At 43.3% G+C, this 26,011-nt stretch overlaps 1 protein-coding gene across 8 annotated transcripts; it reads left to right on the top strand.

Annotated features, from left to right (window-relative positions):
• Positions 1-7: 7 nt before the first annotated feature.
• On the top strand, positions 8-24,470 carry LOC124199928 (poly(rC)-binding protein 3-like). 8 transcript variants are annotated; one of them, XM_046595974.1, is made up of 10 exons: positions 8-123; positions 8,040-8,328; positions 12,707-12,763; positions 13,208-13,324; positions 14,662-14,919; positions 15,470-16,339; positions 17,264-17,360; positions 17,514-17,664; positions 19,187-19,312; positions 20,244-21,964. In XM_046595974.1, the coding sequence occupies exons 2-10, from the start codon at positions 8,248-8,250 to the stop codon at positions 20,617-20,619; spliced, it is 2,133 nt and encodes a 710-aa protein (XP_046451930.1). In that variant the 5' UTR covers positions 8-123; positions 8,040-8,247; the 3' UTR covers positions 20,620-21,964. The 8 variants fall into 8 exon arrangements, with proteins under 8 accessions (XP_046451930.1, XP_046451936.1, XP_046451931.1 ...); XM_046595980.1 differs by lacking the exon at positions 20,244-21,964 and adding an exon at positions 22,343-24,470 and having other exon boundaries at positions 31-123; positions 15,470-15,592; XM_046595975.1 differs by having other exon boundaries at positions 35-149.
• The last annotated feature ends 1,541 nt before the right edge of the window (positions 24,471-26,011 follow it).

Here is a 26,011-nt window from a genome sequence, read left to right as displayed (position 1 = left end):
GAGAGACCTCTGACGGCGATCTGACACAGCAGGTTTTCGTAGACTTCTGTGAGCGTGGTTGGCAAGAGACTCAAGCTGGTAATCAAGAGGAGAGTGTTTACCGAAATTTGGCCCTTTTTCCAGGTGAATATAACTATTTTCTATCAATTGTAAGTGTCTGAATATGTGTATTTGGTATAGACTAAGTTTTCTACTATCGTTTTGTCGAATTTTCATCCACGAATGTCCCGAGAATAGAATTTTTCTAGTACGTTTTTGTGAAACAATCTCGTGTGTGCTAGCTCATGAGTTCCCGGCCTCTGACCGCGAGCTCGTCGTCCATGAGCCTTGACTAAAATTTTTTGAAATGAAAAGTAGAAAAGTAATTATAAAATCTGATAGGTTTCGTAGTTGCATTTTGGGTGAATTTATTCTTTTATTTTTTCATTTCTGGCCCTGTTGTGTGAGCCCAATCTGATGTATATTTTTCGATGCATTTTTATCATGGGCTTTCCACCGTCTTTTATCAGTCACGATGACTTCAGTGTAACGATAAAGCCAAAGATAGATAACACTCGTGGTTTCATTAGTGTTCCCCGTACAATGTGAGATAATTTCACGAAAATCTGTAATCGCCTCCATTTTTTCCCCCCATCCCGGGACTCGAAAAAGTTGTAGCTAAACAGAAGTTTTTATGTTGGCAGCGATCCTTTTTCACTTAATGAAAGTTGTGTGTGTGAGACATAGTTTCGTTCGTTAGATTAGTGGTTAGCGACGTTCCAGGTATTCCATATTAGATTTGTTTTTTTTTTCTTTTTCGGTTCAACCGACATGTTGGATTGAAACGATACAGTCTTATCAACGTGGATATTCGTGGCATTTCAGCTTTTTGCCATTGGGGGCTGGCAGACACGTCGTAGCAAAGTCAACGCCCGAGTATCGGGATTCCTGTGGGGTCTCTTTTCTTCTCGTCTTTCCCAGTAGACACGTCGTGAATAAATCGGTAGCATCAACGGAATACGTAATGAAGCGGTTTTTTTGGCCCCCACGGATTGAGAAGAAGCTGCTTGCTTTTTCTCAGATTGTTTATAACGCACGTTTTTAGGCGACCACGTTTTGTCAGAAGCGATTACCAAGGGTGGGTGGTTCAAATTTAGTTTTTTAATAGGCCTCGATTGGCTTATCAGTCTTTGATTTTGAAATGCTATTTGTAAATTATTAATTGGGGAGAATTTTTGATTGTATCTTTTATTTTTATCGACTTCTCTTTGTTGAGGGTGGGCTTTAATTCAAGGGTTTAAATGGAGATTCTACTATTGAATTTCCATTCGTGATTCGTTTTACTCGTTGAACGTTTCTATGATGGGGGATTCAAAGGGACGGTCTGGGCTCAGCCGCCATTAGCGTCCATTTGCAATTCAAAATTGCTGTAAGGTTCCATCTCTATATTCGTCTGATTGTACGTGTGTAGTCAGGTTAGTCAGTCTCTCCCATTTTATTGCAATCTTATTCGCTAGGAATTACCAAACGATTTGGTCTTTTTTATATTTCGTTATTTGAAGAAATCCTTTTTCTCTTTTTCTTTTTATTTTCTCACGTCTTCCTTTTAATGATCGATCCATGTCGAAGTATATGGTAGGAAGGAAAAAGGTTGGGGGTGTTTGCAATTAAAGCCTCTATTGTGTGTTGGCGCCTTTGGAAAAGTTTAGATAAATGGAATAGCGTGTTCATGAATCTGTGGGGTTACAGGGCCGGGTGTTTTATATATAACAATGGGACGCTGGCAGAGAGAGGACTGTTCAAACTGCAGATAAGAGCTGCGCCGTGTCGCCCCATCTCCTTCTGTCTCTCGTGACTCTAATGACGGATTAGTTTCCCGTCGTCGAATAATGATGCCGACAGTCTCTCCCTCTTCTATTTTCTTTTTTGGTCTATGAGATTTTGCTCTTGAATATACCCGTATACATGTATGCGCATTGTTAAAAAGCACCCCCTCAGTCTTCCTTCATGGGCAAGGTAGTAGTGTAGAGTCTGCAGAGGCAAGAAGCTCTCGTCGCTTCTTCTTCCATTGTCGAAAATTATTGATCTTTGTGTGAGCGTTAGGTACTCTCCCCAACTGTACTGGCTCTACTGCTTACTAGGATGGCGACTAACCCATCTTTTGTGCATGCATCATACTTTTTATAGATGCGCGTTTTCTTTATCTTGTGCTCCACAACCACGTTATTAACTCTTTGAGTTACGGGTGGGTGTGTGTATGCTTGCTTGCTGGGGGTCCTCTCTCGCTGGGCTAATTGGTCCGAGCGACTACTCCAACCACTCCATGCGATCCCCGTCCTCCCTATTCAGCTTATAGCACTAAGACGCGTTCCTTTTTTCTTATTCTCGTGTTGTCTTTGGTTAAAAAGTTACGTGTACTAGTCCGAAGCAGAAGCTCAACGTTTCCATAGCGACGCCTAGCTAAGCTTCTCCCGAACTCTGATCCTGCGCGCCCTCGGTCCTTGCGTTAGGTTCTACTCTTTTTTTTTTTATCTTGTTCTCTAGTTGAGCAGCATAAACGTAAATACATCATTTCCTATTGTGTGTATATATATTTCCGACGACGACGTCCAAATTGGCTTCTCTCTTGTGTCCACCGTGTAAGCGAAGAGGGGGGGGAGTGTAGTATAATATGGACGCTGCTGTCGTTGCCATCGGTGATGTATTCAAAACGAAAAGGGGGGGGGAAACAGGATCGAGTACAAATCTAATACTGAAGAGCTCGTCCGGAAGATGACGGCCAATGATGATGGCGGCAAATGCTGTACAGAGAGAAGGGAGAAAGAGGAGAGGTGGATTCAGAATTGAATTTCTCAATAGAAGCCGTTCGTGTATGTTGTATGGCAAAACAATTGCTCTTATCGATTGAAAGCTTGCTCGCAGTTTGAATTTAAGACGTGTATAGTCTACGCTGGGGAATTGGGAAGTGTAGGATGGGAGATTACATCCGCTTTGGGGAGAAAGAGAGTGAAATATGATGGGGGTTAACATAGGAATACGGATGTATGGGTACCAGTTAACATTGATCAATCTCCACCGAGCACCTTAACTTTTCCTTTCATTCCATCACCGGGGGGGTTTTAAAAAGGGGAAAGATTGAAATGACAAATAACATCGTCTATTCAAAATAGCGTGCGCTACAGTCGTTCCATCTTTCACGAACGTAATATGTCGTACTTTTTATATTTTTTTTTCCTTGCTTGCTGTTTTTATCGTTGCCGAGCGCAGTGCACATTATATGTGCATCATTTTTCTTCATCCACCTTTTCATTGATGTGTGTAGCTGCTAGATGTTGGTGTGTGTGTGTGTACATGTTTGTGATAGACGGTCCCCTGTGGGCAGTCGACGTCTTGTTTGGTTGGACGTGGGAGATGATTCATTTTTGTGCAAAGGTTCCATTTGCCCGGGCGTAATCTTGAGAAAAGCTTCCGATCGGCTTTCGGAGTTCTGTCTCCATCACCTGGTGGACCCCCGATAGGAAGGTGACCCAATGTCATCATGAATTTTTCATGACCAATTTTTCTTCCTTGGCCACGCCTTCGTATCCACTAGGTTTGATTAGTTTCGTTTCGTTCTTTACCTACCGACTGGTGGATGCTTCCAAAGTTGGCGTCGTCGTCGTCGTCTTTTATCTCCCTGAATAAGGAAAAGGGAAGACCGTTCGTGACAGATTAGCCGGGTTCAGGTTGTCGTCGAGAGTCAAGGAAACTTGTTCGTCTTCTTTTGAGAGTTTGTACACACTGTGAAGGAAGTGTGCGTGTCGTTGGGTCGGCAGATGTCGTGGACAGGAGAGAAGCTTGCGTGTTCTAATGAGGCATGTCTCGAATTTCGTTTTTTTTTTCTTCTTCTATTTTTTCTATCTCCCCTTTTCTAATTCTCGTATGCTAGTGCGTCTTTTGTTTCCATCATTTCGCAATCGGGCGAAGGGGAGAACACATTGAGCACGTTTCAACCGGATAGAAAAGGTAAAGCCATGAAAGAGACATGACCTGAGAGCTTTAGCGAGATTGGATTGAGATTGGAGTGGTGGCGCGAGTCTACAGGGAAGATAATGACAGTCGTTCTGGCTCACGAAAGTCACGCTCCCCTGGCCCCGGTGAGCTTCTTCTTCTTTCTCTTCTCTGTATGTTTGAAGGGGGGCGTGGAGGAGGACTGCTGAGCAAAAGATGATGGCACACTGTTTGACTTCCCATTTCGTCTTTCATCTTTCCTGAATTACTGAGCTCCGTATTTGATTTGGCGTTGGGATTTTTTCCCCGTCTGCCGTTGAATGTTCTTCTTTTCAAGTGCTAGTGAGCCAAGAGATTATTACTTATCCACGGCAGATCGGTTGGACGACAGAACTGTTGCTTTGCTGGATGGCTGCGATGTTGGGTAGTTGTCGCTGTTGGATCTTGTCTGTATATATATATATTTCTCTCCTTCTGGTGTACATCTTTCTGGTTCATCCGGACCGGATGAGAAAGTGGGGACTGATTTCCCTCGATGGAAGATGAATCGATTTCCTTTCCCTCTGATCGCGCTCCATGTCGCCCGCCATAACCATATCCGATCGATTCCGTTCTGTCGTGTCCTTGAGAGAATTCTGGGCGGCTGCATCCAATCCAATCCATCCAGTCGCGCATTCAATCCCCTCCCTCCTTCTCTCCTCATCCAACCTCTTATACTCCTCGGCCACGGTCCACCGCCCGGAGCTCATTACCTTATTGAAAATTACTCGGCCAGACGAGCCCCAGTTTCCAATTATAGATGTCGTGTATCGAAAATCATTTTTTATTAATTTTTTTTTTCTTGGATAATTCCGCCGTTACATGTAGGTTTAATCAAATGTTGATTTAGATGCAATTTTTTCGAGCGTGAGGAATTGATTCGGTTGCGACTAGTTTTCCCCCCGTTCCTTTTTATTTAATTTAAACAGATCCTGTCACGGTTTTTTCTTATTTTACTTCGTGAGTTTTGTTTGGCAGGTAGCGAGAAAATGTTTTGATTTATTCATCGTCTGGAGTTTTTTCTGTAGAGACGGAGGATGAACAATCCCATCACTGTGGATCAGTGTCTATTCGGGGGGAAGAGTAGTTGATCCTTTAGACTTGGTGGTGAAGTAGAGACAGACACTGGCGTATAGAGCTGGCGTGCACTATTTACTAAACATTGATTTTTTGTTGTGTTTTTTCCCGAGAGTGTCGGCAGAAAGTTTGAAGCGAATAAATAGAATCACCCAGGTGGACGAACAAGTACTACACTCGTTCACTTGCCTCTTGTTTAAAGGTCGCGCGACATTTAAAAGGTTTTTATCTTCGGTGCAAAGGAAAAGATCTGTTCTTTTTGCTTTTATTTTTGTTTTATGGCTGCACTCTGCACCATCTCGTAAGGTACTGTAGCGGTGTGGTACTTCGAAGTATTACTGCCCACTAGTGTGTGTGTGTCGTTGGTCCAGCAAGGTTATTGAGCTCTCTTTTTTCCTTTTATTATTTTTGTTTTCTTGATAGGTTGTTGTTGGATACCGACGACTGTTGGGCGATGTCGCCACTTAGTCGTACAATATGTAGTGTGTTTGTTAAGGTTTTACTCAACGAAATGCACTTGGAAAGAATGGCATGATTCACTAGTTGTAGCGGCGAAGAATACCTTGAATCATTTGTGTGTTAGGGAAAGAGAAATACAAGTCCTGCTGGCCGGAAATGTGGAATTTCAGTTGATCACACATCCTTGGAGCTTTTCCTGTCAAGATTCTCCCTTTTTTTTCTTGTTTTTATTTTTACCGTCATCTTCTCTGCCAGCTAGCTAGCCAGTCATCCTCGGCATACTTTCAATGCAAGTTTTTCCTCCTCCTCTTTTGCTTCTCCCGTTCGCATCCAAATACAAAAAGACATGATGGATTCGTGTTGATGAACTGCCAGGCTTCTGTTCTCCAGATGCCAGGAATTGTCTCTTTCGTATTTTAGTTTTTTTTAAGAATTTTTAGGGTAGAATTTTCCTCTTCTTATTTGCTTTTTTCGGAACGCGACAGGTTGTGTGTGTGTTGCGTGTCGGCGCTCACATCACGGAAGGTTGAGCCTACTCTGTGTGGCAATGAAGAAAGAAAGAAAAAGACCGGACGGAAGTTGTGGAGACGGTTGGGATTGATTTGTGTGGCGCTTTACGATTCGTGACACTACTCCAACAGCTAGCTAGCAAAAAAAAAAAAATAAGAAAAGGAAAATGGGAAAAAAAACAAAAACAAATTAGTTGTCGGGGTTGTTGCTATCGATATTGAACGGTGGGTCATGATGTGTCCCGACGTACTTGTCCGCCCCAACTTTCGTGTCTTTCTCGAGTTTGATTTTTGTTTTTGTTTTTTGGAATGGTAACAAAACACACCACAGCCACAGCCACTAACCGTTGGAAAAGCAGCATTTTATTTATAGGTTGGCAAGCTCCACGCCCATTTCCGTGTTTGATTCAACTACCGCTTCCCCCCCATCTTGTGCGTGTTGGTTACTCTGTGTGTGTGTAAATGTGGGAAGGAAATGGCACTTGTTATAAAGACTTTTTAAAAGGACCGCGAATAGAGAATTCTAAATGATATAGAAACTCCGTCCGAAATAGGATTCCCTTAGCCCGTCGAGTGGATTGGTCACGCTGGCTTCGTCTTTGGTGGATGAAAAGCAGGGATAGGATATATTGCGCAGCTTCTTCTTTGTTGATTCCCTCCCCTAAGAGTGTATACGCATACGTTTTCTTCTTTCTTTCTTTCTTTGATTCATTTTTGCCCTCTAATACTTGTTCAAATCCGTTCCCTCGTCGAAAATTTTCTTCTTTTCTTGGAGCCAAAGAGTAAAAAGATGAGTGAACTGGATTTTACTTGGCTTTTGAAGTTTTCAAGTTCGACGTCCCGCGAGTCGGCACACAGACACACACGCACTCGTCGCATTTCTTTTCTTATTTGGGACATCTTTTGACGTCTTCTTTTGTGTGTATGTGTCCCGTCTTTTTTTACCAATAGGGTTTGTCGTTTTCGGGTGGAATCCCTTAACAACATGAGAACCCCAAGAGTGGCTCGTCTTTAAATATTCAGTGCGCCCTACACAGTTCTCCCTCTCTTTGCTTTTTCTCCATTTGCCCATCTTTTTTTTTCTGTGGGGGGACTTTGAAAAGCGATCGATCGATCGGTTGGTCTGGGCATCACTCTTGCCGTCACTGTACTTGCCTCACCTCCGGGCCGACTATGTGTGGCCTTTAATTCATTTTTAGCTTTCCCGTTTTTCTCCTCGTTGGTAATCTTTGACAAATTGTGTTTTAATGTACGAGACTCTAGGATTTGTTTCTCGTAAATGATTCATTGAGCTCTTTCTCTTAGCTAGTTGGAAAGAGGGTGGGGGGGGGGGAGTGTGTGTAGGGAACTGTTTGCAATTAAGATGAGGAGAGGGGGAGGAGCAGGTTTGGCTGTTGCGCGCGCCGCCGAATGCAACGGAACCGAACGAATGCATCACGCACCCACAGGACATGTAGGCATTTGTGTGGGCTCTCCTCTTTCCTCTACAGTGTGTGCGCTCCCGACTGTTGCAGTCGCTTGCTCCTTGTTCCCCCTTTTCTCTCCCTCGCCTTGTTGTCGACGACTCAGTCCGCTGGCGTCTTTGGTGTACCCCGCACCACCTACCCCGAGAGTTTCTTTCCTGCTCCACCTTTTACCTCGCTTTTACCTCAATGTCCCTCCCTCGTTCTTGTTGTCCCTGAGAAGACTCCCGAAAAGATTCATTGGCAACTTTGTATTGTATCATTTCCGATGATATTGGTGTTATGTTAAAGCTTGATTGTGAAGACTACTAAACAAAGAAATCCCGAAATATCCTCAAACAGGTGCGGTGTTTAAAGCAAAGAAATAGAAAGAAAAAGGAGATGGGATCTTTTTAGTTTTTATTTTTGGCCGTGTCTCTGGTTAATTGGATTTATTATTGCTATCATTGTTCTACTTATGACGTAAATTGAATTGCGATAACTAAATTAATTGTTTCTTTTTATTCTGTGTCGTTTAATTTAGCCCTTGAATTATCCCTGGACTCAGGACTTTGCTGGGCCATCTCGTGATTTTGTTTTCTTCTCCTGTATCTTCTTCTTCGTCTCTTCTTCTCATCACTGTCCGTTCGCCCGTCCCTTGACGTCGCTCAAAGACGGCATCGACTGTGGAGCTGTACTACAATCAAGACTTGACTTGTTACTACCAGAACGATAGCCGTTTGAATTGTACAATGGCTACCGTCGACAGCAAAGGCTTGCCCCATGACGCCCCGTCCGTTACTCTCACGATCCGCCTCCTCATGGCTGGCAAGGTATTGTTTTATTAATTTTTCTTTCTTTCTTTCTTATGGTGTCGTCTTTTATTTCTTTTCTTCATGACTCAACCTCGCGTCTTTTATCGTTCTGCCATAATGCCATGAGCTTTTTTGATGGTGTGTCGTCTATTTTTCTTTTTACGACTCCCAAAACGGTGGATGTCGTAGTTTTTTAAAAAAATATTCTTCATCGTCTTTCTTGTTATTTCTCTCGGCCCTTGATCTCGAGAAGGTAACTCAACACCTTGTAGGGTTTCTCTGATTTCCCGGACACACACACACGCGCGCGCTCTTTGCTCACGCTGCGCTGAGTTCGCATCGATCGAATTCGACGGTCTTCTTTTGTTTTCTATCCCCCTCTGTCTCTCACTTGCTCTCCTTCTCGCTCTTTCACCTTCCCCATCTACCTATCTTCCTTCGTTCTCGGGGCTTTGTGTGTGTGTCTGCAATACCTTTGTGCTTTGTCCATCTGATGGGAAGGAGATGGTGGATGGCTTCGTCTATTTGGTGGTAGCAGCGGGATCTGGATGGGTGGGTTGGGGTGGTGGTGGTGGTTGCCAAGATGAATTGAAGAGTTGATTTATCAGTAGAAGTAGAGAGAGCGAGTGAGGAGACTATAAGAGTGAGTTCAGCTGAGCGGAAAGCACTGGGCTTTTCTTTTGATGATTATGAATACTCGGGAGTCGGGTTGTGATTTGCCGATTTCGCATGACTGGGCGTCTTCATGGCCCAGCTAATGGACGAGTAGGTGTAGCAGTAATAATAGCATTGAGTAGTAGTGACGGTACCGCCGTCGTTGGGGCGTACTGGAAGAGGAGGGAGCGAGACAGACAGCCGGAGGGAGAGAAAGGGAGGTTTCTCGTTTGACGCCGAGTAAATAGTCCTTTCGAAAACACAAGTATCGATCCGAATGTTACTGCTGCGCGCTTCTCGTTTTGCCAGTTCTCTCCTCACTCTGTGTGTATCTCTCTATATGTGTGTGTCTCAACTCTGTTAGAGCAGAGTCTCTTCGTTTCGGGCCCCGTCGCCATCAGCTGGTATTACTTTGAGCCCATTTTACAAGGATGACATCCCACCCTATCCCCTCCGCCCGCCCGCCCCCCTTCCCTTTGCAGCTCTTCTTCGTATAATCCTCCACCCCCCCGGTCGTCCCCAGTTCCCAACCTAACCTGACCCACCCGACCGTATACTAATGTTTGAAATTTTCTTTTTGTTTGAAACTCGTCCGAGACCAAAAAGAAACGAACTAATAAAAAAGTGAATGTTGCCCAGGTAGAATGAGCTCAAGTTCGCTATGAAACGAACCGTAGACGGGGGAAGAGAGGAGAAACCTTGTTTAGTTGAGTTTGGGTCTTCTTTCATTTTAATCTTGTCGTCAATCCTTACGACGGTCCTCGTCGCATTAAATGAAAAGTTTTTTTTTTATTATTATTTCTTTTTTCTTAATAATCTCGCGTCGGATTTTGGGTTTAATTTTGTCAGCTACCCTGTCGTCTTTTGTACAACTTCTGTAAATAGTCGAAGGGGGGGGGGGGTGAAGGAAAAGAATGGAGGACGGAAACAATGACGGAGAAGATTATCATTATTTTGTCCATTTCCACTATTTGGATTTTTGACAGCGTCCGCGTGATTCAATTGGACAGTCGTCGGTCGTCACAGCGGGTCAATACTTTGCTCTTACCTCTCCTCCTATTTCGTCGCCGTCGTCCACACCGTCGTCACAATGTTTCTCTTTCTGTTCCTTGCTCCTGCCACTGCAAGTGTCGCGAGTGATTGTTGGACGTCTCTCTCCCTCCCTCTACCCTTGTCTCGTTCTTTCATCTTCCGATACACGACGCACACAAAAGATGAGGAAATGAAAAGGCCGCGCCCCGGAGATGAAATGTTTGGGCCGTGGAAGGAGATGGAATTCTGGCTGGTTGGCTTGCTGGGAAAAGAGGATGTTGCATTCGATTGATTTTTTTTTCTCTCCCCTTCTACGCCACCTATGTCCGATGGACTATTGAAACAGGGGATAAAGAAGAAGAAAATCTTAAGTCATCAGACCGTGTCGTTTGGAAATGGAGGAGCCAGTTGGAATGGCAGCTGTTGCAAAGGTTGGCGATTGTCGTCATTTCTCAGTTTGACTTGTACCCGATTCAATCTCGTTATTATAAGCCCTCGACTATTTTCTCCTTTTTATGACACGGACTAGGGGGGGGGGGTCACTGTCGGTCACGCTCCGCTTGATCAAGTAGCCTGGCAAGAAGAGCCACCCAAGGTGCTAAAGTGAATTGGGTGCGATATCGGCTGGCGGATGCGATGTCTTGATGTTTCTTGATTTATTATTATCCACCATTCTTTCTTTCTTTTTTCCCTTCTTGCTTCTCTCTCTCTTCCTTCTCCCGTTGGGGATATCTGGCCTGCTGTCAAGAAGTGAGAAGAAAACGAGAGAGAACGAGTCGCGTGGCTGCGTGCGGAACCGATGCGTTCAAACTCCCACTTTAGGGACGGGTCGTGTTGGCTAAGGTGTCGTTTCGATGATGTCGTCGACGTACCTCTCCGTCACTCGCCTCTCTCTCCGATTGCAGAGCTAGGCAGAGTAGCCGTAGCCGCTCTAGTTGAGTTCACTATGTGAAACAGCTGAGCTCGAATTACTCGCAAAGGTTTTGGTTCTTTCTTAATGTACTATCGTCAGCTGTTTAGGTATTTTTGTGTTTCCAAAATTCTCGGAAGCCAGAGACGTCTTACAAGCTACTACCAACTACCAACCCGACAGACTCGTTGCACTGGCACTTGTATTGGGGATGTATAGAGAGGGGGAAGGTGGAATCCAATTAAAGATGATTTTGGGACGAGTGGACGAGTTTTTGGCCTTCCCAATTATTTCAAGCTTTGAAATGCCGTCAGCAGCTCCCATGTTTGGGGGGGGGGGTACTCTGGCGCTCTGCCGACCTTCTCGAGAATTTTTAATTGGGATATTTCTTTCTCTTTTTTTGTTGGGTGTGTCTTTTCATCTCGACCATCCGCTCCGTCTTGACGTTTGCAGCTCCTCCTCCAATTGATGAGTGTAAAAAAGGAAATTAAAATGCGATTTTATATTTTCTGTTTCCTTGGCGACTCGCTTGCATGCTTCATTGGATTTTGTGGACAAGAATTTCATAAGAAAAAAATGTAATAATTCGGTGGCCTGGAGCCAAAAATGGCAAGTTGGGGACTTGATTTTTTCCCCCCGCAACAAGAATCTCGGGGTTCTTCGGGTAGAGGAACTGCGCCGATGGTTTTCTGTTCAATCGACTGGAAAGGATCGAAACACGGGGTGGACGAAAACAATCTACTGTGCTGTCTATGTGTCACCATTCCTGGTGTGTCTAGCCGTCGTCGTTTTGAGTCGCCAGCTTTTTTCTTTCTTTCTCCCCTTCGTATTCTAGTTCTTTTCATTTTTACTTTTTTACGTTATTGGGTGAGTTGGTTTGGCGTATTCTTTTCTGTCTTGGAATTTCATCTGGACTGGCTCCAAAAAGTGTTCGACGACCTCCTTAGCCAATGTTGTGTGTGTGTTTGTGGACAGGGTGAATCGACTCGGCCTGGCAATCTCTCTATAGATCTTGGTTGTTGAATCAGAGGTTCCATTGTAATCGTCGCGTGTGTTTGCTGCAGGCAAACACGCGCGAAGCTTCCCCACTCGGGACTACTGGATCGTATCGACCTGCTGCCTCACTCGTCGTCTATGAACAGAGGATGGAGGTGGGCGGAGTGCGCCCTTTCTACTTAATAGGAGAGGCAACTTCGCTCCCAAGTTTGTGAGGCTTCTGCTCTCTGTGCGGAATATGTAGGCAATAGGAAGGGAGGTTTGCGATGAAAGATTGTTTGTTAATGGATGATTAATGTTGCTAAACAATAGAGGTTGCTTTGGTGACTTGTCTTCGTGTTTTGACCAATTAGCGCTCGCAACGGTATTAGGTGTATTGTATTGTCTTGGGCGATCTCAGCAAAAGATTTTCGGGCGGAGAAAAGAGGATTGAAGCAAATCCCCTGGAACTTGAAGACTTGACCGAGGGGAAATTTGTTGGCAGCTACTTGCAATTCCTCGAAAGACAGTTGCCGGTCGACGTGTTATTTTTGGCAGAGGCCTGCCCTTTTGCCCTCCTTCTATTCTTTGTTTCTGTTGTCTTGATGGCATGTAAGTTTCTTTTTTTTCTTTTTTGGCTCCATCTCTTTTTCAGTGGCCAGTCGACTGTCACAAAAAGAAAGTTAAGTGACGCAAGGATAATGATACCTGTTGGATAACTTGATCCCGATTGTTATGTTGTTGTCGAGACTTTTTCCCTTTTTTTTTCTTCTGTTGCAAACAGCTTGTTAATGTTTCTCTTTATTTTCGATTGTGTCATTGCAGGAAGTTGGAAGTATCATTGGCAAGAAAGGCGAGATCGTCAAACGTTTTCGAGAGGAGGTACGTATCCATTAGGAGTTGGAGACGTCTTTACAAATAAATAGTGTATTGATTTCTTGGGGGGCTGGTGTCGAAGGCGGATGACAATAAAAGGGGAAGGGAAAAGATATCATTTTTCATGCCAGTCCAATTTGATCGGCTTTTGTTGTCGAACATTCATCTCCGTCGGTCGTGCCTATGGCACGTATTTTGAGTTTTCGGGGAGATGTAATCAAAATTGGGGAGGCAAGAAGAAGGAGAAAAGAAATATGGATTTCTTCTTGTTGCCACGTAAAAAGAGTAGTAGATAAAAACTTGCGTTACGGGGAAGCGAGTTGAAGAGAACCTCTTTTCAAATGATGTTGACGTGAATGAGAATTGATGAGTTGTTCGCTAACGCTATCTAGATAAGGCATGCAGAAGTGGAGAACGTGGAAAATAAAAAAATGAATTGTATTTTATTAGTCTGGTGCTCGCATCAACATTTCGGATGGATCCTGTCCGGAACGGATCGTTACCATTACCGGCACGACGGATGCCATCTTTAAGGCCTTCAACCTCATTTGCAAGAAACTGGAAGAGGTACCTACAAAAAATATCAGTGCTATCTTATTTTTCTCCCTTTCTTTAAAGATATTCGCTTCTTCCTTCTCTCTTCCCCTTTATCAGTATGTAATGATCTCCTTCCTCGTACATGGCCCCCTCTCCCTTTTACACCGATGGGTAGTTTCGATCGTAACGTTTTCACTTGGTTGAAGAAGATCGATGGAGTCTAGGGAGCATAGTGTTGCGTTAATGGCCAAGGAGCATCGGACAAGGGAGGCAGTGAAGCCGTGCCTTTTAAAGATCCCAATTATGATGTCGTAATGAAGAAAGATGGCACATGTTTTATTATAGTCGGGCTTCGTCTTGTTTGGCTGGAGCGCACAGGAGATGCGGAGGTGAATTCCGGCTATGACTGTCCTCGAGCTGAATCGAAAAGGAACCCGCAGTACGACCGCGAACCTTATTCCAAGGGGGTTTCGAAAAAGAAGAAAAAATTCTGTTGAAGCAATGTTAAAGCGGGGTGGTGGGTTGCATTGTAAGTTGTTGTTCCAGGCTCCTTCTCAACCTCTCTCCCTTCTTATTCCGATTGAAAGTGATGGATCGTTGCTCTGAAATTCTTACCAGGCAAGTCGATCCATCCATGCCGTCTAAAAATGTGTGTATGCGTGTGTGTTTGTGAGATTGAACGAAGAAAAATAGGGAAAAGACGAAAGTAGGGAAGGAAAAAAAAAAAATCCCCCACCGAAAACAAGCCAACATTGGGTGGAGATTGTTTGAGGGCTGTGTGTGTGTGTGTGTGGTAAATGCGTCTTCCTGGCACCAGGATTCAATCCGCGGCTGTCGCTATATCTGCATTCGTAGCGGCTCGCATCTGTAAACACAATCCCCGATGAGCGAGTCCATCCGCTCTCGGCTCCCGTGTACAACTCAACTCGGTGACAACTTTTCTCTCTCCTCTCTCTCTCACTCTCAAAGAGGGTTGAGATTCTATTTCCGTTGCAGCACACATGACCCACACGGCGACTCCACAGACAGCCAAGTGAAGCGACGAACGCATAGCGCGCTAACTATATCAGGGTTGTTGTCCGCCCGTCTTTCAAACTTGATACACACTACCCTGGGTTTCTTCTACACGAATAGATAGCGCGTCAAAAGGGCGGATAACGCCCCTGCTGCTGTGGAATCCCTTCGTTATTTTCCATCCCCTCCCCCCTGTCTTTTACTTTTTCCTTTTTATGTCTAACTAACCTTGATTTCCCGTGTCCTGTATGTCGTGATCTTGGCTCCTCTTTGAATTGTGTGTTGATTAACCCTCCTCAGCGACTACTCAGCACAGCTGGACTCTAATTCGGTCTTAATTTGTGTCTCTGTAGGAAGTTGGTGGTCCATTGGCAGGAACTGCCATACCTAGACCACCCATCACGCTCCGCTTGATTATGCCGGCTTCCCAGTGCGGTTCCCTGATTGGCAAAGGCGGCTCAAAGATTAAAGAAATTCGAGAAATCACTGGCGCCTCGGTGGTGGTGGCATCGGAGATGCTTCCCAATTCGACGGAGAGAGCTGTGACGGTGTCTGGAACAAGCGACGCCATCACTCAATGCATCTACCATATTTGCTGCGTTATGCTCGAGGTATATAACTTCGTTCAAAACTGGTCTGATGCGTCTCTTTTGTGTCATTGTCTGCGATTCTGCTTTTTGAGTCTGGCGGGAACAAATCTTTACTTGACGATCCTTTCTCTTCGTCTCTCTCTTCTCCCTCTTGCTCTTGTGTGCCCAAGGCGAAACAGGGTCGTTATCATCTCTCGTTCTCTCTCTCTCTCATGCTCTCGCTGGGATGTAATCATCTCGAGGACGAGTGTTGGATGACGTAGCTAAGAGGATGAAAGGAAAGACGAGATGAGGATCTTGAGTTCGTCGTAGTCGTCCCTCCAGTGCCCTTGTTACAAGCTGGGCAACGGACAGGGGAGTTTGTCTGTTGGTAACGAAGACTCCGTGTCTTTTGTCTCTTTGACAAAGAGATCCCCACGATTTAAAGAAAGTGGGGGAAGGAGAAAGGGGTGCAGAAGAAGCTAACAAGGAGTCTTTTATCTTTCTTTCTATATCTCTATATATGCGAGCTTTTAATGACGAATGTCATTAGATTGTTAAATAATTATCCCGTTTTTCTCTTTGTTTCCAGTCACCACCGAAGGGAGCTACCATTCCGTACCGTCCCAAACCTCAAGTTGGAGGACCCGTCATACTGGCTGGAGGTCAGGCCTACACGATCCAGGGCAACTACGCCGTTCCAGCTACGCCTGATGTAAGTAATTCTACTAGCGGCTGCTCTGCAGTTCAGGCGGCGACAGCTGCAGTTGCCGCTGTTATGTCATCCTCGCTCTCTCCGACGTCGTCGTCGTCGACACCGTCGTCTACAACTTCTGCTTACACTCCCCATTGTTCCTCGTCCTCCTCGTCCACCACTACTTTACATTCGTCTCTGGGTGGTTGCTGTTCTCTGCCTCGATTCCCCGCTGGGATGGGCTTGTCCATGATGCATTCACACGATTTCTGCTCGGCATACTCCCCGACGCCCTCCAGTACCAACACCTGTCCCATGATTGGCTTTGGTCACCATTATAACCCCCAATCTGCTACGATGTCGATGATGCAGGAGGTAGCATCTTGCACGTCGCATTCCAACCCTTCCATTCTTTCGACACCTTCATCTCTTTGCTCTTCTTCCGTCTCGTCGCCGGCCTACCACCACCAGCACCCGGCGACATTTGTCCCTTGGCTCTCTAACCACCATCAGGCTTCCTCGCCCCATCAAATGTTTGCAGTGAGCCCCGTGAGCTCGATGACCTCACCACCGGCCGCCTGCTCCCCAATTCACCCGTCCAAGAATGGAACCATTTCGTTAGCCACCGTCTCCGTCCCACTCTCCTTTTACTTAGGAGGAGATGGATCTGGACGAGTCATGACCGCACCGCCTCACGGGTCTTCTCACGTACCGTCGGGACTCACGGCCGCCTATTCTGCTTACTCGGCCAGCCCCGTTCACATGGACGTAAGTCTTGGCTTCTTGGCGGACAACACAGATACATACACACAGACGTACACACTTTTTTTTTATTCCTCCTCCTTTCTAGTGGTCTTTTTATTTAAAAAACAAAAAAACAATCAATTCTTTTGAAACCGAAAAAAAAACTTAATTGTTTTGATTTCTGTGGCGAAGTAAAGTAGACATGAATATTTGAATGTAAAGGAGTCGATGGAAGAAGAGCAAAAAGGATCTTCATTCTTTGTTTTCTTTAAACACACGTGATTGCATTGGATTTCGTACCTAACAAACCCCGCCCTCCCCCTTCTTCTTGTTACCCTGGACTAGACTTCTTTCGCCACCTGGTGCTCTTCTTCCAAATGTGAAAATACGATAAAGGGAGACGCCCAGGCACATCGGTTCGTTCACACGTGCGCTACTACACCATCACCATGTACTCATTTGAGTTTCAGTTTTAGTTTCTTTTGGTTTTATTTTCGTTTTCTTTGGTCTCTTGCGCCCATCCCAAAAAACAAATGAAAGTCCCCAAATCTTTCACGCTAGTGTCGTTCGGTAGCATGAACTCGGCCCACCCTTCCCTCCACCCAGCAACCACCCAGCCAACACCACCCCGCTGAAAAGAAATGCGTATTACCCTTAAAATCAAGTTTTTTTTTCGTGTCCCGTTATCCAAGATCCACACAGCATGTAGCCGTTTTGTCGACCGAGAGAGAGGGCGGGGCTTGATTAAGTTCTTAATGACAAATAATAGCCATACGAAATTTACTAGATTATAAGTATGATATGTGATATTTTATTAACTTTTCCTTGTTCCCCCCTGACTATTTCCCCTTTCGTTTCTCTCTTTTTTTTTGCGTCTCGCTTTGTTTATTTTTCTACTCCGGAATCGTGTCGCTTCCTTGTTGGATCCAAACACAATTCTTTCAACAGATGAACAAATTATCTGGCAATCCATTGGCTAACTTGGCGGCTCTTGGTCTCGGCGGATTGACTGGCACAGGTGGCGGCGGATCCATGAACGCCTCAGGTACGTTAGCGTCTTTCACCTCATAAAAATCTTAGCCTTCGACTTAAATAAAGAAAGAAAGAAAAGGGGAATATTTATTCCAATCCTTTGATTCGCAGAGTAGTAAGCCGTTAATAATTTTGTTTTCCCATCCAACTTCTCGTTTGATTGTAGCTCTGGCAGCGCTTGCGGGTAGTCAGCTTCGGTCTGGAGGAGGTGGAGGACCTCAGTCTGGTGCGCCTCAGCAATCGCAAGAGATGGCTGTACCTAATGAACTTATCGGATGCATCATCGGCAAAGGAGGCACCAAAATTGCTGAAATTCGGTGAGTTTTTCCTTCACTTTCTCGACAGCTTAGCTCATGTCTAGCGCTCCCCATCGTGCTTAAGATCTCCTTTCTCTTTAAAAAATTTTGCTTGATTGATTCTAACCGGGACTCGGGAGAGGGAAGCTTGACAAAATGATGATCAAGTTCTTTTCTGTCTAGACCAAAGGGGGTGCGAGAGGGAGAGCGAGAGAACGGGAAGAGAGGGAGAATGGGTCGATAAAGGAGGAGAGAAGAACAAGGGTTGAAAAATGAAAGTTGTGCATGATAAGCTCGAATGTGGAATAGGGGAAGAAGCGAATATTGTGTAAGAGGCATCAGTTCCGAAGTGCCTTTTGTCTAAGCGCGAGTGAAATTGAAAAAGAAGAGGAGAAGGATGAAAAAAACGCGAAGGGCGGGCGGATGGGGAGAGAGATGGACTTTTGTGTGTTCGTGTGTGTGTGCTCTGTCAGCTCTCCCAGCGCTCTCGTAATTAAACTGATCGATTTTCTCATCGTTCCTCGCTCCATAGTGAAAGAGATGAACCGTGTGATCCGGCTCGGCGAGAGTGGGGGAAGATGGAAGAAAATCGATTTTTTTTTTTAAATTTATATTATTTTCAATTTTTTCCTTTCTTGCTCCTCACTGCAGTAATAATAATAGGCACCGAGGAAAAAGTAAAAGAGTGAGGAGAAAAAGATTGACTTGGAATTGTGGCGGCGGTGGTGGTTGTGCGCGTTCACTGTTCAGCTCCCGGTGATTATTGATTTCTGGGAGATGGTTTTTTTTTTCTTTTTTAGTAGGAAATGGATATCGGGTGGCACAGGCCCCGGACAATGAATGCGCTAGAAAGATGTTCACCAAAGAGATAATATGACAGGTCAAGGAAATAGGAAACGCTAACTTTGTGTCTCGAGTAACGAGGAGTAAAAGGAACTAACAACTTTTTTTTTATATATACATTTTACTCTTTTTATTTTCGTTCATCTGGTATTTATTCGGCGTTCGAAATGGGACTTTGTAAGATCATCGATTTAGCGCGTTTCTCTCTTCGTTGGTGGTCGTTTGCTATAGGTTCGAGAGATCGTAAATCACGACTGTTTTCTCACCAATAAGATTGTTCTTTTGCTTCCACCCGTATAGAAGGAAACGAGTTTTCGGATGAGGTGCAGTTTTACTGCGCTAGTTGTCATGGGGGGTGGTAAATCACTGGTGGGACATGTGCTCCCATTTTCTTTCTTTCTCCCTCTCTCTGTCGTCTATTCTTGGAAAGGAAGGTGCTTGGTAAAATTAGAATCATGATTCCCCTTAAAAGAGAAGCTTTTGAGGACTACAGGAGGATATGGCGTGCAACGTAACAATCTAGAGGGATTAAGAAGTCGTTTACACGTACGGCTTATTGTCGGGTGACTCAATTGACGGAGAAAGTGGCGGTCTCCGTGCGTGGACTACTTTTTGTGGAATGAGATACTATGAAAGCAACTGAGGAAACAGCTTTTAATTGAAATATTTTTCTGTGTTTTTTTTTTTTTTTTTTAAATAGACAAATCAGTGGCGCAATGATTCGCATTTCCAATTGCGAAGATCGCGAAAGCAGCTCTGAAAGGACCATCACTATCACTGGCACAGCCGAATCGGTGGCTCTGGCGCAGTATCTCATCAACACCAGGTCAGTCCATCTCATTTATTTCCTTTCTCTCATTGTCTGGTATGATTTCACCGAGTCTTTTAGTACGAACTTTTTTTTACCGCTTCGCTCTCGTATTTGACTCTTGACATTCAAGAGTCGAGTTAAGTGTCTTGCCTCGTAGACACTTGACGCATTTTTCGTAGCGGCTGCAGCAGCAGCTGCTTTTTGTCGAGGATGATCGTGATCCTATTTAGCAGGCTTTTCACTTTTTATGACGGGATGAAGATGCGTGACATTCTTGAATTGAACAAGTCATTTGGGGGGAAAGAATTTAAATTTTTCTTGAGCAAATCTAATTTTGACACTGGGAAGGATGTAGAATAAGCTGTATAAATAAGTAGAAGGAAGATTCTGGTTGATAATTTTAATCATCTTTAAAACAGAAGAAATTGACAAAGCTTCAGTCTCTAATGCCATGGTATTTTTTGTTTCCTTTCTTTTTCTTTTTTTTTTTTTTTATTTTGACATTAAAAAAAAAATTCTACTCCAACCACAACCGCCACACAACAACCCGTACTCCACACCTTGTGAAACACCAAAAAATCTCATTCATATACAACCTTCGCCTCATCCACACACAAACACACAAAACACTTCCACGGCCTGTTTACCACCAACGTCGCCCGCTGATTCCGCCCGCCTTCTCCGCCCGCCGCAAAAACCTTCATCCAACGATGCCCGCCGTCTGCCATCTTTTTGTGTCCGGCCAACCTGAATTCATCCATTTAACCACCATCCCGATCCATCACTTTATTTTTATTTACTTCTTCTCTTTCGCCTTCTTCTTCGTTCCCCGTCTTGAATGGATTTTCTCCGTTTGTTCCGTCTTGAAACCATCGACGCTCGGTATCATGTCAACTTTTACTTGTGCACACATTATTTACTTTGGGTCGTTCGTAATGTTATGTAGTGTTGAACTCCACAAAGCGAATATGGAAAGTCGATCGCAAGGTGGAGCTGGTGAAGCGACAAACCAGTCTGCGGTTGCAGCAGTTGCTGCTTCGTCTGCGCTGGCCAATGCTTTGCCTTTGGCTCAGCTGCTGGCCAAACCGGGTGCCCTCAGCGCGTTGGGTCTTTCGGGGTTGACGGCCCTGACTTCGCTCTCTGAAATTCTGACTGGCGCTGCGGCCCAGCAGCAAGCCCAACAGTCTGCCGTTCAGACTACGGGGGTTCACCGAAGTGGTCGCTCGGGAGGCTACGAACCCAAAGTCCGATCTTCCACCGGCTCATCGTCACCGCCATCTGGCAACATCAAGAAAGATCGTAATAAATTTGCGCCCTATTAGTTTTGAACTCTTCTCCTTCAACTTCTCTTACAGTTTAGTGGGCCAAATAATAAGTTGTTAAAGGACTGGGATGGTGTTTTGGGGATATCGATCAGCTGGAAGTTTGTTCTTACGTTATCTGACCACCACGTTCGTGTGGCTGTTTTCCCATCTCTTCCCCTGATACTATTTGGAAGTTTTTGAGTTTAATTTAAACGAGATTTTTTTTTCTGCCTTTTTGTTGAAAGTAATTCGTAAAAGTAACAACAACTTTCTTTCTTGAATTGTCATTATTCCACCGGTCCGTTGATCTAGAAGATAGTTCTCAAATTTGAAATCATCAGAATCAAGAGTGTTGTTTTTGCTTGTATCATACACGAAACTTAACAGTCGTCGGGTTCACTCTTTCTTGACTTTCTGATGGTTTGATTTTGATTATTTCCCTTACCCCCCCACCTCAATTCTGTTTGTCATTCACGTTCTTAGAAAAAAAAAATTAAAATAATTTGCATCCCTTCTGCGTTTCCGGAGTGATGAAGGTGACCAGAAATCTAGGCTGTCCCTTCTTTGTTTTTGGTTGTTGTTATTTTTGCGCAAGACTATGTGGATGGAGGGGGGTGGTGAAAATCAACCAAATAGGAATGATAGCGTCTGACCGTGCTAGTAGTGACGAGTTTATTCGTAGAAAAATGTTGAAAGTTGTAAAGACCCTGAAAGTTTCTTTAGAATTCTCACTCTTGAATACTAGTATATTTGCATTTGGTTTGAAGGGGGAAAAATATCCGGTCCGTTCCGAGTCTATTGAAAAAAAAAAACGTTTTAGGTTGGGGCATTCAATTTGTACACATATAATACCACGCGTCTGGTTTCAAATGGAAATTTTATAATTATCATTATTATTTTTTTCAATCCTTCCGCCGTGTTGACTGTTCTACTCCCAATTCCTCCTTTCTCTCTTGTATGTGTTGATTTTCTCCCTCTAAATCATTCTTTCTCCCATTTCTATACATATGATACCCCACATGGCCGTCATAAAAAAACAAAAACAAAATCCTATTCCTTTTTTTCTTTTTTCCCCTATCTTCCCAACATTGCCTTCGTTTATAAGAAAACCCCGTGGAAGGAGATTACTTTTTTTTTCTTTTATTTGACATTGTATACAGTAGAGAAACTCTTGCTGCTACAAAAATACCTTGTTCTCTCCGGCCCATGTTCTGTCCTCTCTATTCTATCTTTGGTCCCCCCTCCACCTTTGTCAGTTTTTTCTTCTTTTTTAAAACAAAAATGTAGTTTCGTTTCGTAATGTAAGAGTTTTCGATGACTATGATGGTTATGATGATAGGTCATACACTGTGAGGCAATAGAATGATTAAAAGAGAAATTTGCTAGAAAACAAAACACAAAAAGGAAACGTTTATTGAAAATCTGTTGGCTTTGTGTCCCTCATTCACGTGGATTTTGTGACGGAAGTACACACAGCGGTACACTAGAAAAGTACCTGTTTGAAAAAAAATCGGCGTGGTCTTTTTCATTTTTCGTATTATCATAGATCTTAAATAATAACCATTTTAATTTTATAACGGAATTTACGTATTTTTAAACAATTTTTTCGAACACAAAACTAATCGCGATTTCTCGTTTTGCTTTTTTTTCCCCCGCTATTTTTTTCTCGCTTTTTTTTTCTTCTCTGACCCCGATTTTTTTTCCGTTTTTGGCCCTCGGTTGTTATGACGACAATATCCAGGTTGGCCATGGAGACCGCAGCCATGGGCATGATGGGCTACCCGTTTTTGGCGCCGAGTCCTATAATGAAGGCCACGATTCATTGACCACTAACAGGCCACTTCTGCTGCTTCGAATGACGGAACGAAAGAAAAGAATGGAGTGATGGAAAAAAGTGAAAGAAACAAAACTTTGTGAAGGCGAAGAAAGAAGGAAGGAAGGTACACGACAACACTACACCACACAACACACACAAAGCAGGAAGAAAGCAGAAGTGACACGTCGCAGCAAAAGAGGGTGGCCCGAAAGCAGAAGCTATTGCGACGAAAACAAAAGGAAGCAAGTTGGTCGTTAGAAGAGTAAAAAAAAACAAAGAAATTACGCGTTGATGGTGACGGACTGCGGCTCTCTCGGACTCGTTTCAGCCTACGTAGCAACGGATTTGTTTGAGAATGATTGAGGAAACATTTATGCCAGGATCTCCACGATGAAATCATGATTATTACGTGTTTGGTGATTATTACAAATGACAATACTAAACTAAGAATAAGAAATAATAATAGGACGATAGGAAGACCGTTTTGCCACATCATGTGCATCCCCTTTTGCCCGTCCCCCGGCTCTAATCGAGGAAATTCGCCCCATCAATCCATCAAGTTCTTTTTTTTTTTAAAGAAAAACCGATTTCTTGCGTCTTCTTTCGCTCTTGTTTCTAATGTCCCTACCACCACCACCACCAAACAACAAATCTTTTTGGCTGACTAAATAAGGACAAAGGCAATCGACTCGAATACCCTCCCTCTCGCTCCCAGTTTCATGTTTTATCATGTAACTACAACATTGTTTGCGTGCGCGCCCGTGTTTGTTACTCGTCCGTTCATTTTTTTTCCTCGTTCTGTTCATTTTCTCTCCCGTTGCTCCCCTGCCCTTTCACAAAACAATTGTCCTCCCCGTGTTAGACCTGCCCTCCCATCCCCTTGACTACACACACACAAAGCCCCAACACATCCATTTTGTGGTTTTCAAAAGAAAGAAAAAAGAAAAAAAAATTGTCTTAAAACTGCGCCGTCGCTGAACTCAGCGTCGATTCGCATGTGTGTGTGTGAGAGGCAATAAGTCTTAGCTCAAGTATCAAAGCTAGTTACAATTTAAAAGTTAAAAAAGAAAGAATTAAATAAGAATCACACCGAACGCTTCTTGGTTCAGGAAAAAGTTTTGTCGGGGCTTTTTCTAGTCAAACGCGAAATTTGCGCCGTCGAAACCGTTTTGTTGTCTTTTTTTTTACAATTTTTTTTGCTCATTTGTTTACAGTTTGCTTTTTTTCTGCTCCAAAATTAATCGGGTCGTTATACATTTCTTGATTGACTTGGAAATATTTTTTTTTAAATAACAAAGATATCAGTTTAAAAAACATTGTGGGCCATTTTGTCATCGTTTGTTTGTCGTCTCTTGCGATGACATTGACGACGACGACAAAATTTGAATCAGTGCAAGGGAATATAACTTTATATACCATTCCCAACAAATGGTCATTTATCAGGTACAAGTTTTTCATGGGCAATAGCCAAAGACGTGTGCCAAAGTTAAAGAAACAAGACAGGAAGTTAGGGGAAAATTCTTAGGACATTATATACTACATCTTGTCGATTTAACTCCCGCCACATCCCTTTCAATTTACCCTCCCAACTCCCTTCAGATATCAAATCTTAAGTTGTTTTTTTTTCTTCTTCTTCACTCTAATTCTTATCTCTACCGTTTACCCCCCAGAGAAAATTATTGTTGTAATCCTGTGTTTTTTTTGTTTTTTTCTTCGAATAATTGCAAAGAAATTTTCTGTTTTTTCGTTTTGGAACAACCGACCAGCTCAGTTGAGACCAGTTCCAATAAAAACCAAGCAAAATTGTGCAAAGAACGTTTCAGTCGTAGAAGACGTAAAAGTGTTGATAGAAAACAAAAATTAATAATACTTTTTGGGGATAAAGAAACGTGGGCAAAGTTGATTGCCCATGACGTCTGTATAACGTGCTCCGATTATTCAAAGGGCAGTATGTGTGTGTTTGATTTCATTTTTTTTTGTGTTGAAAAAAACTTCTTTTGTTTATCATCTTTTTCGTCTTACTCGAAACCACAAAAAAACAAAACAAAAAATATTTCGTGCTTTTGTGCGTGTTTTTTTTTCCTTTTTCCAAATATCATCCCGTCTTACTGTTTATAGTTGATAGAACAATTGTCATAGAGAGTTGTGACGTCATTTTCTGTCCTCTCTTTCTCTTTCTGAGTGTGTGTGTGTGTGTGTAAAAAGCCTTACACGAACAGGGTGAAACCAAGACAAAACAAAAATCTAAATTTTCAAACAACCCCTCCTCCCCCAAAGAGAAATTTAAGGGGAGGGGAGATTTAAAAAAAAATATTGTATCCCATTTGACATTTGAAGCCAATAAGATTACAACTTGAAAATGGAATGGGAGATGGAGGGACTTGATTCACGAACAAAATGGGTGACGGTTATTTCTTGAAGGAAATTTCTGACGCTTTTTAATGTGTTGTTGTGTGTATATAATATATACGACCACCTGACCACACTGTTCTCATTTTGTCCTCCTTGTCACCGAGTCCCACATTTTTTGGGTTCAATATTTATGTTATTATTTGTTTTTGACCTGGTCAGATTGAAAGACGAGAAGGAGACCGTCGAGTTCCGAATCGTCGAGTTGCGTATCGTCGAATTAGAGAACGAGGACAAAAAAAAACCGACGCTTGAAGAAACCTTTCCTCGACGACCTCGATTTGCAATTTAGTTATCTTTCCCATCTTCACATCTGCATACAACAACTGTTGATTGATCACTCTGACTTGCACTTTTGCTTGTTACTTACCTTTTCTGCACTTATCCGCAAAACTCCAAATTTCAAAAAACAAAATGAGGAAAATATCAAGAATAACAGCGCCTCCCACGTGATGCTCGCGCATATCGTTAAATTAAAGAAAAAAGACATTGCGTTCAAATGGACAATCATTAGGGCAAGTTTAGTTTTTACTTTCGACTGGTTAGACGTCTGCGTTTCATTGCCGCTCTCTTTAATACTTTTTCGTTTTGGCTTACACACGTCGTTTATTATTGCAATTATAACCGTCTTGTTTAATTCGTGCTTGAATGTGTGCTGGTGTCTTTGAAAAATTGGAGGGGCAGGGTCATTTCTTTCTTCATTCACCTTTTCCCTTAATTTATTCTTTTCTTGTAGAATTATCTTGATTGATTTAGCCATTCTTTCACTTTGCGTATCATGTAAAAGTTTAAAAAAACAAAGAACTCGTTTGGAATTCGTCGCGGAGATTAAAGGATTTAACAGTTATGAATGCAGGCTTTAAAAAATAACTAAATACAAAAAGGGGAAGATGCAGGTTGACAAACAAAAGCTATAATATTAGCCGGTCAAAATTGATTGCTCAGTAATGGAACAAAGGCAAATTGCGGAATATCTTGTGACGTCTTTCGCGCACCGACATATCCTCCCCACACACTTGCGAATTTGTTCATTACACACACACACACACCACCCGAGTCGAAGAAAAAAAAAGCTTGTTATTTTCCTGGTTGATTTTGAGTTGTATCACATTTCAAACACTCGCACGGTAAAGGTTTCTTTCCAGGGGGGAAAAAAAGATTATAAAATATCAACTTTTTACTGCC

Source organism: Daphnia pulex, chromosome 8, assembly GCF_021134715.1.
Source record: "Daphnia pulex isolate KAP4 chromosome 8, ASM2113471v1".
NCBI classification, from domain to species: domain Eukaryota; kingdom Metazoa; phylum Arthropoda; class Branchiopoda; order Diplostraca; family Daphniidae; genus Daphnia; species Daphnia pulex.
The sequence above is the reverse complement of the archived record's forward strand: the minus strand, read 5'-3'. Positions and strand labels throughout refer to the sequence as shown.

Bases quoted from the DNA above. Each gene is read 5' to 3' on its own strand.
- LOC124199928 (XM_046595974.1), top strand. From the start codon at position 8,248: ATGGCTACCGTCGACAGCAAAGGCTTGCCCCATGACGCCCCGTCCGTT. The intron at 13,325-14,661 runs GTACCTACAAAA...GTGTCTCTGTAG, and splicing joins TTTGCAAGAAACTGGAAGAG to GAAGTTGGTGGTCCATTGGC. The intron at 16,340-17,263 runs GTAAGTCTTGGC...TTCTTTCAACAG, and splicing joins CCAGCCCCGTTCACATGGAC to ATGAACAAATTATCTGGCAA.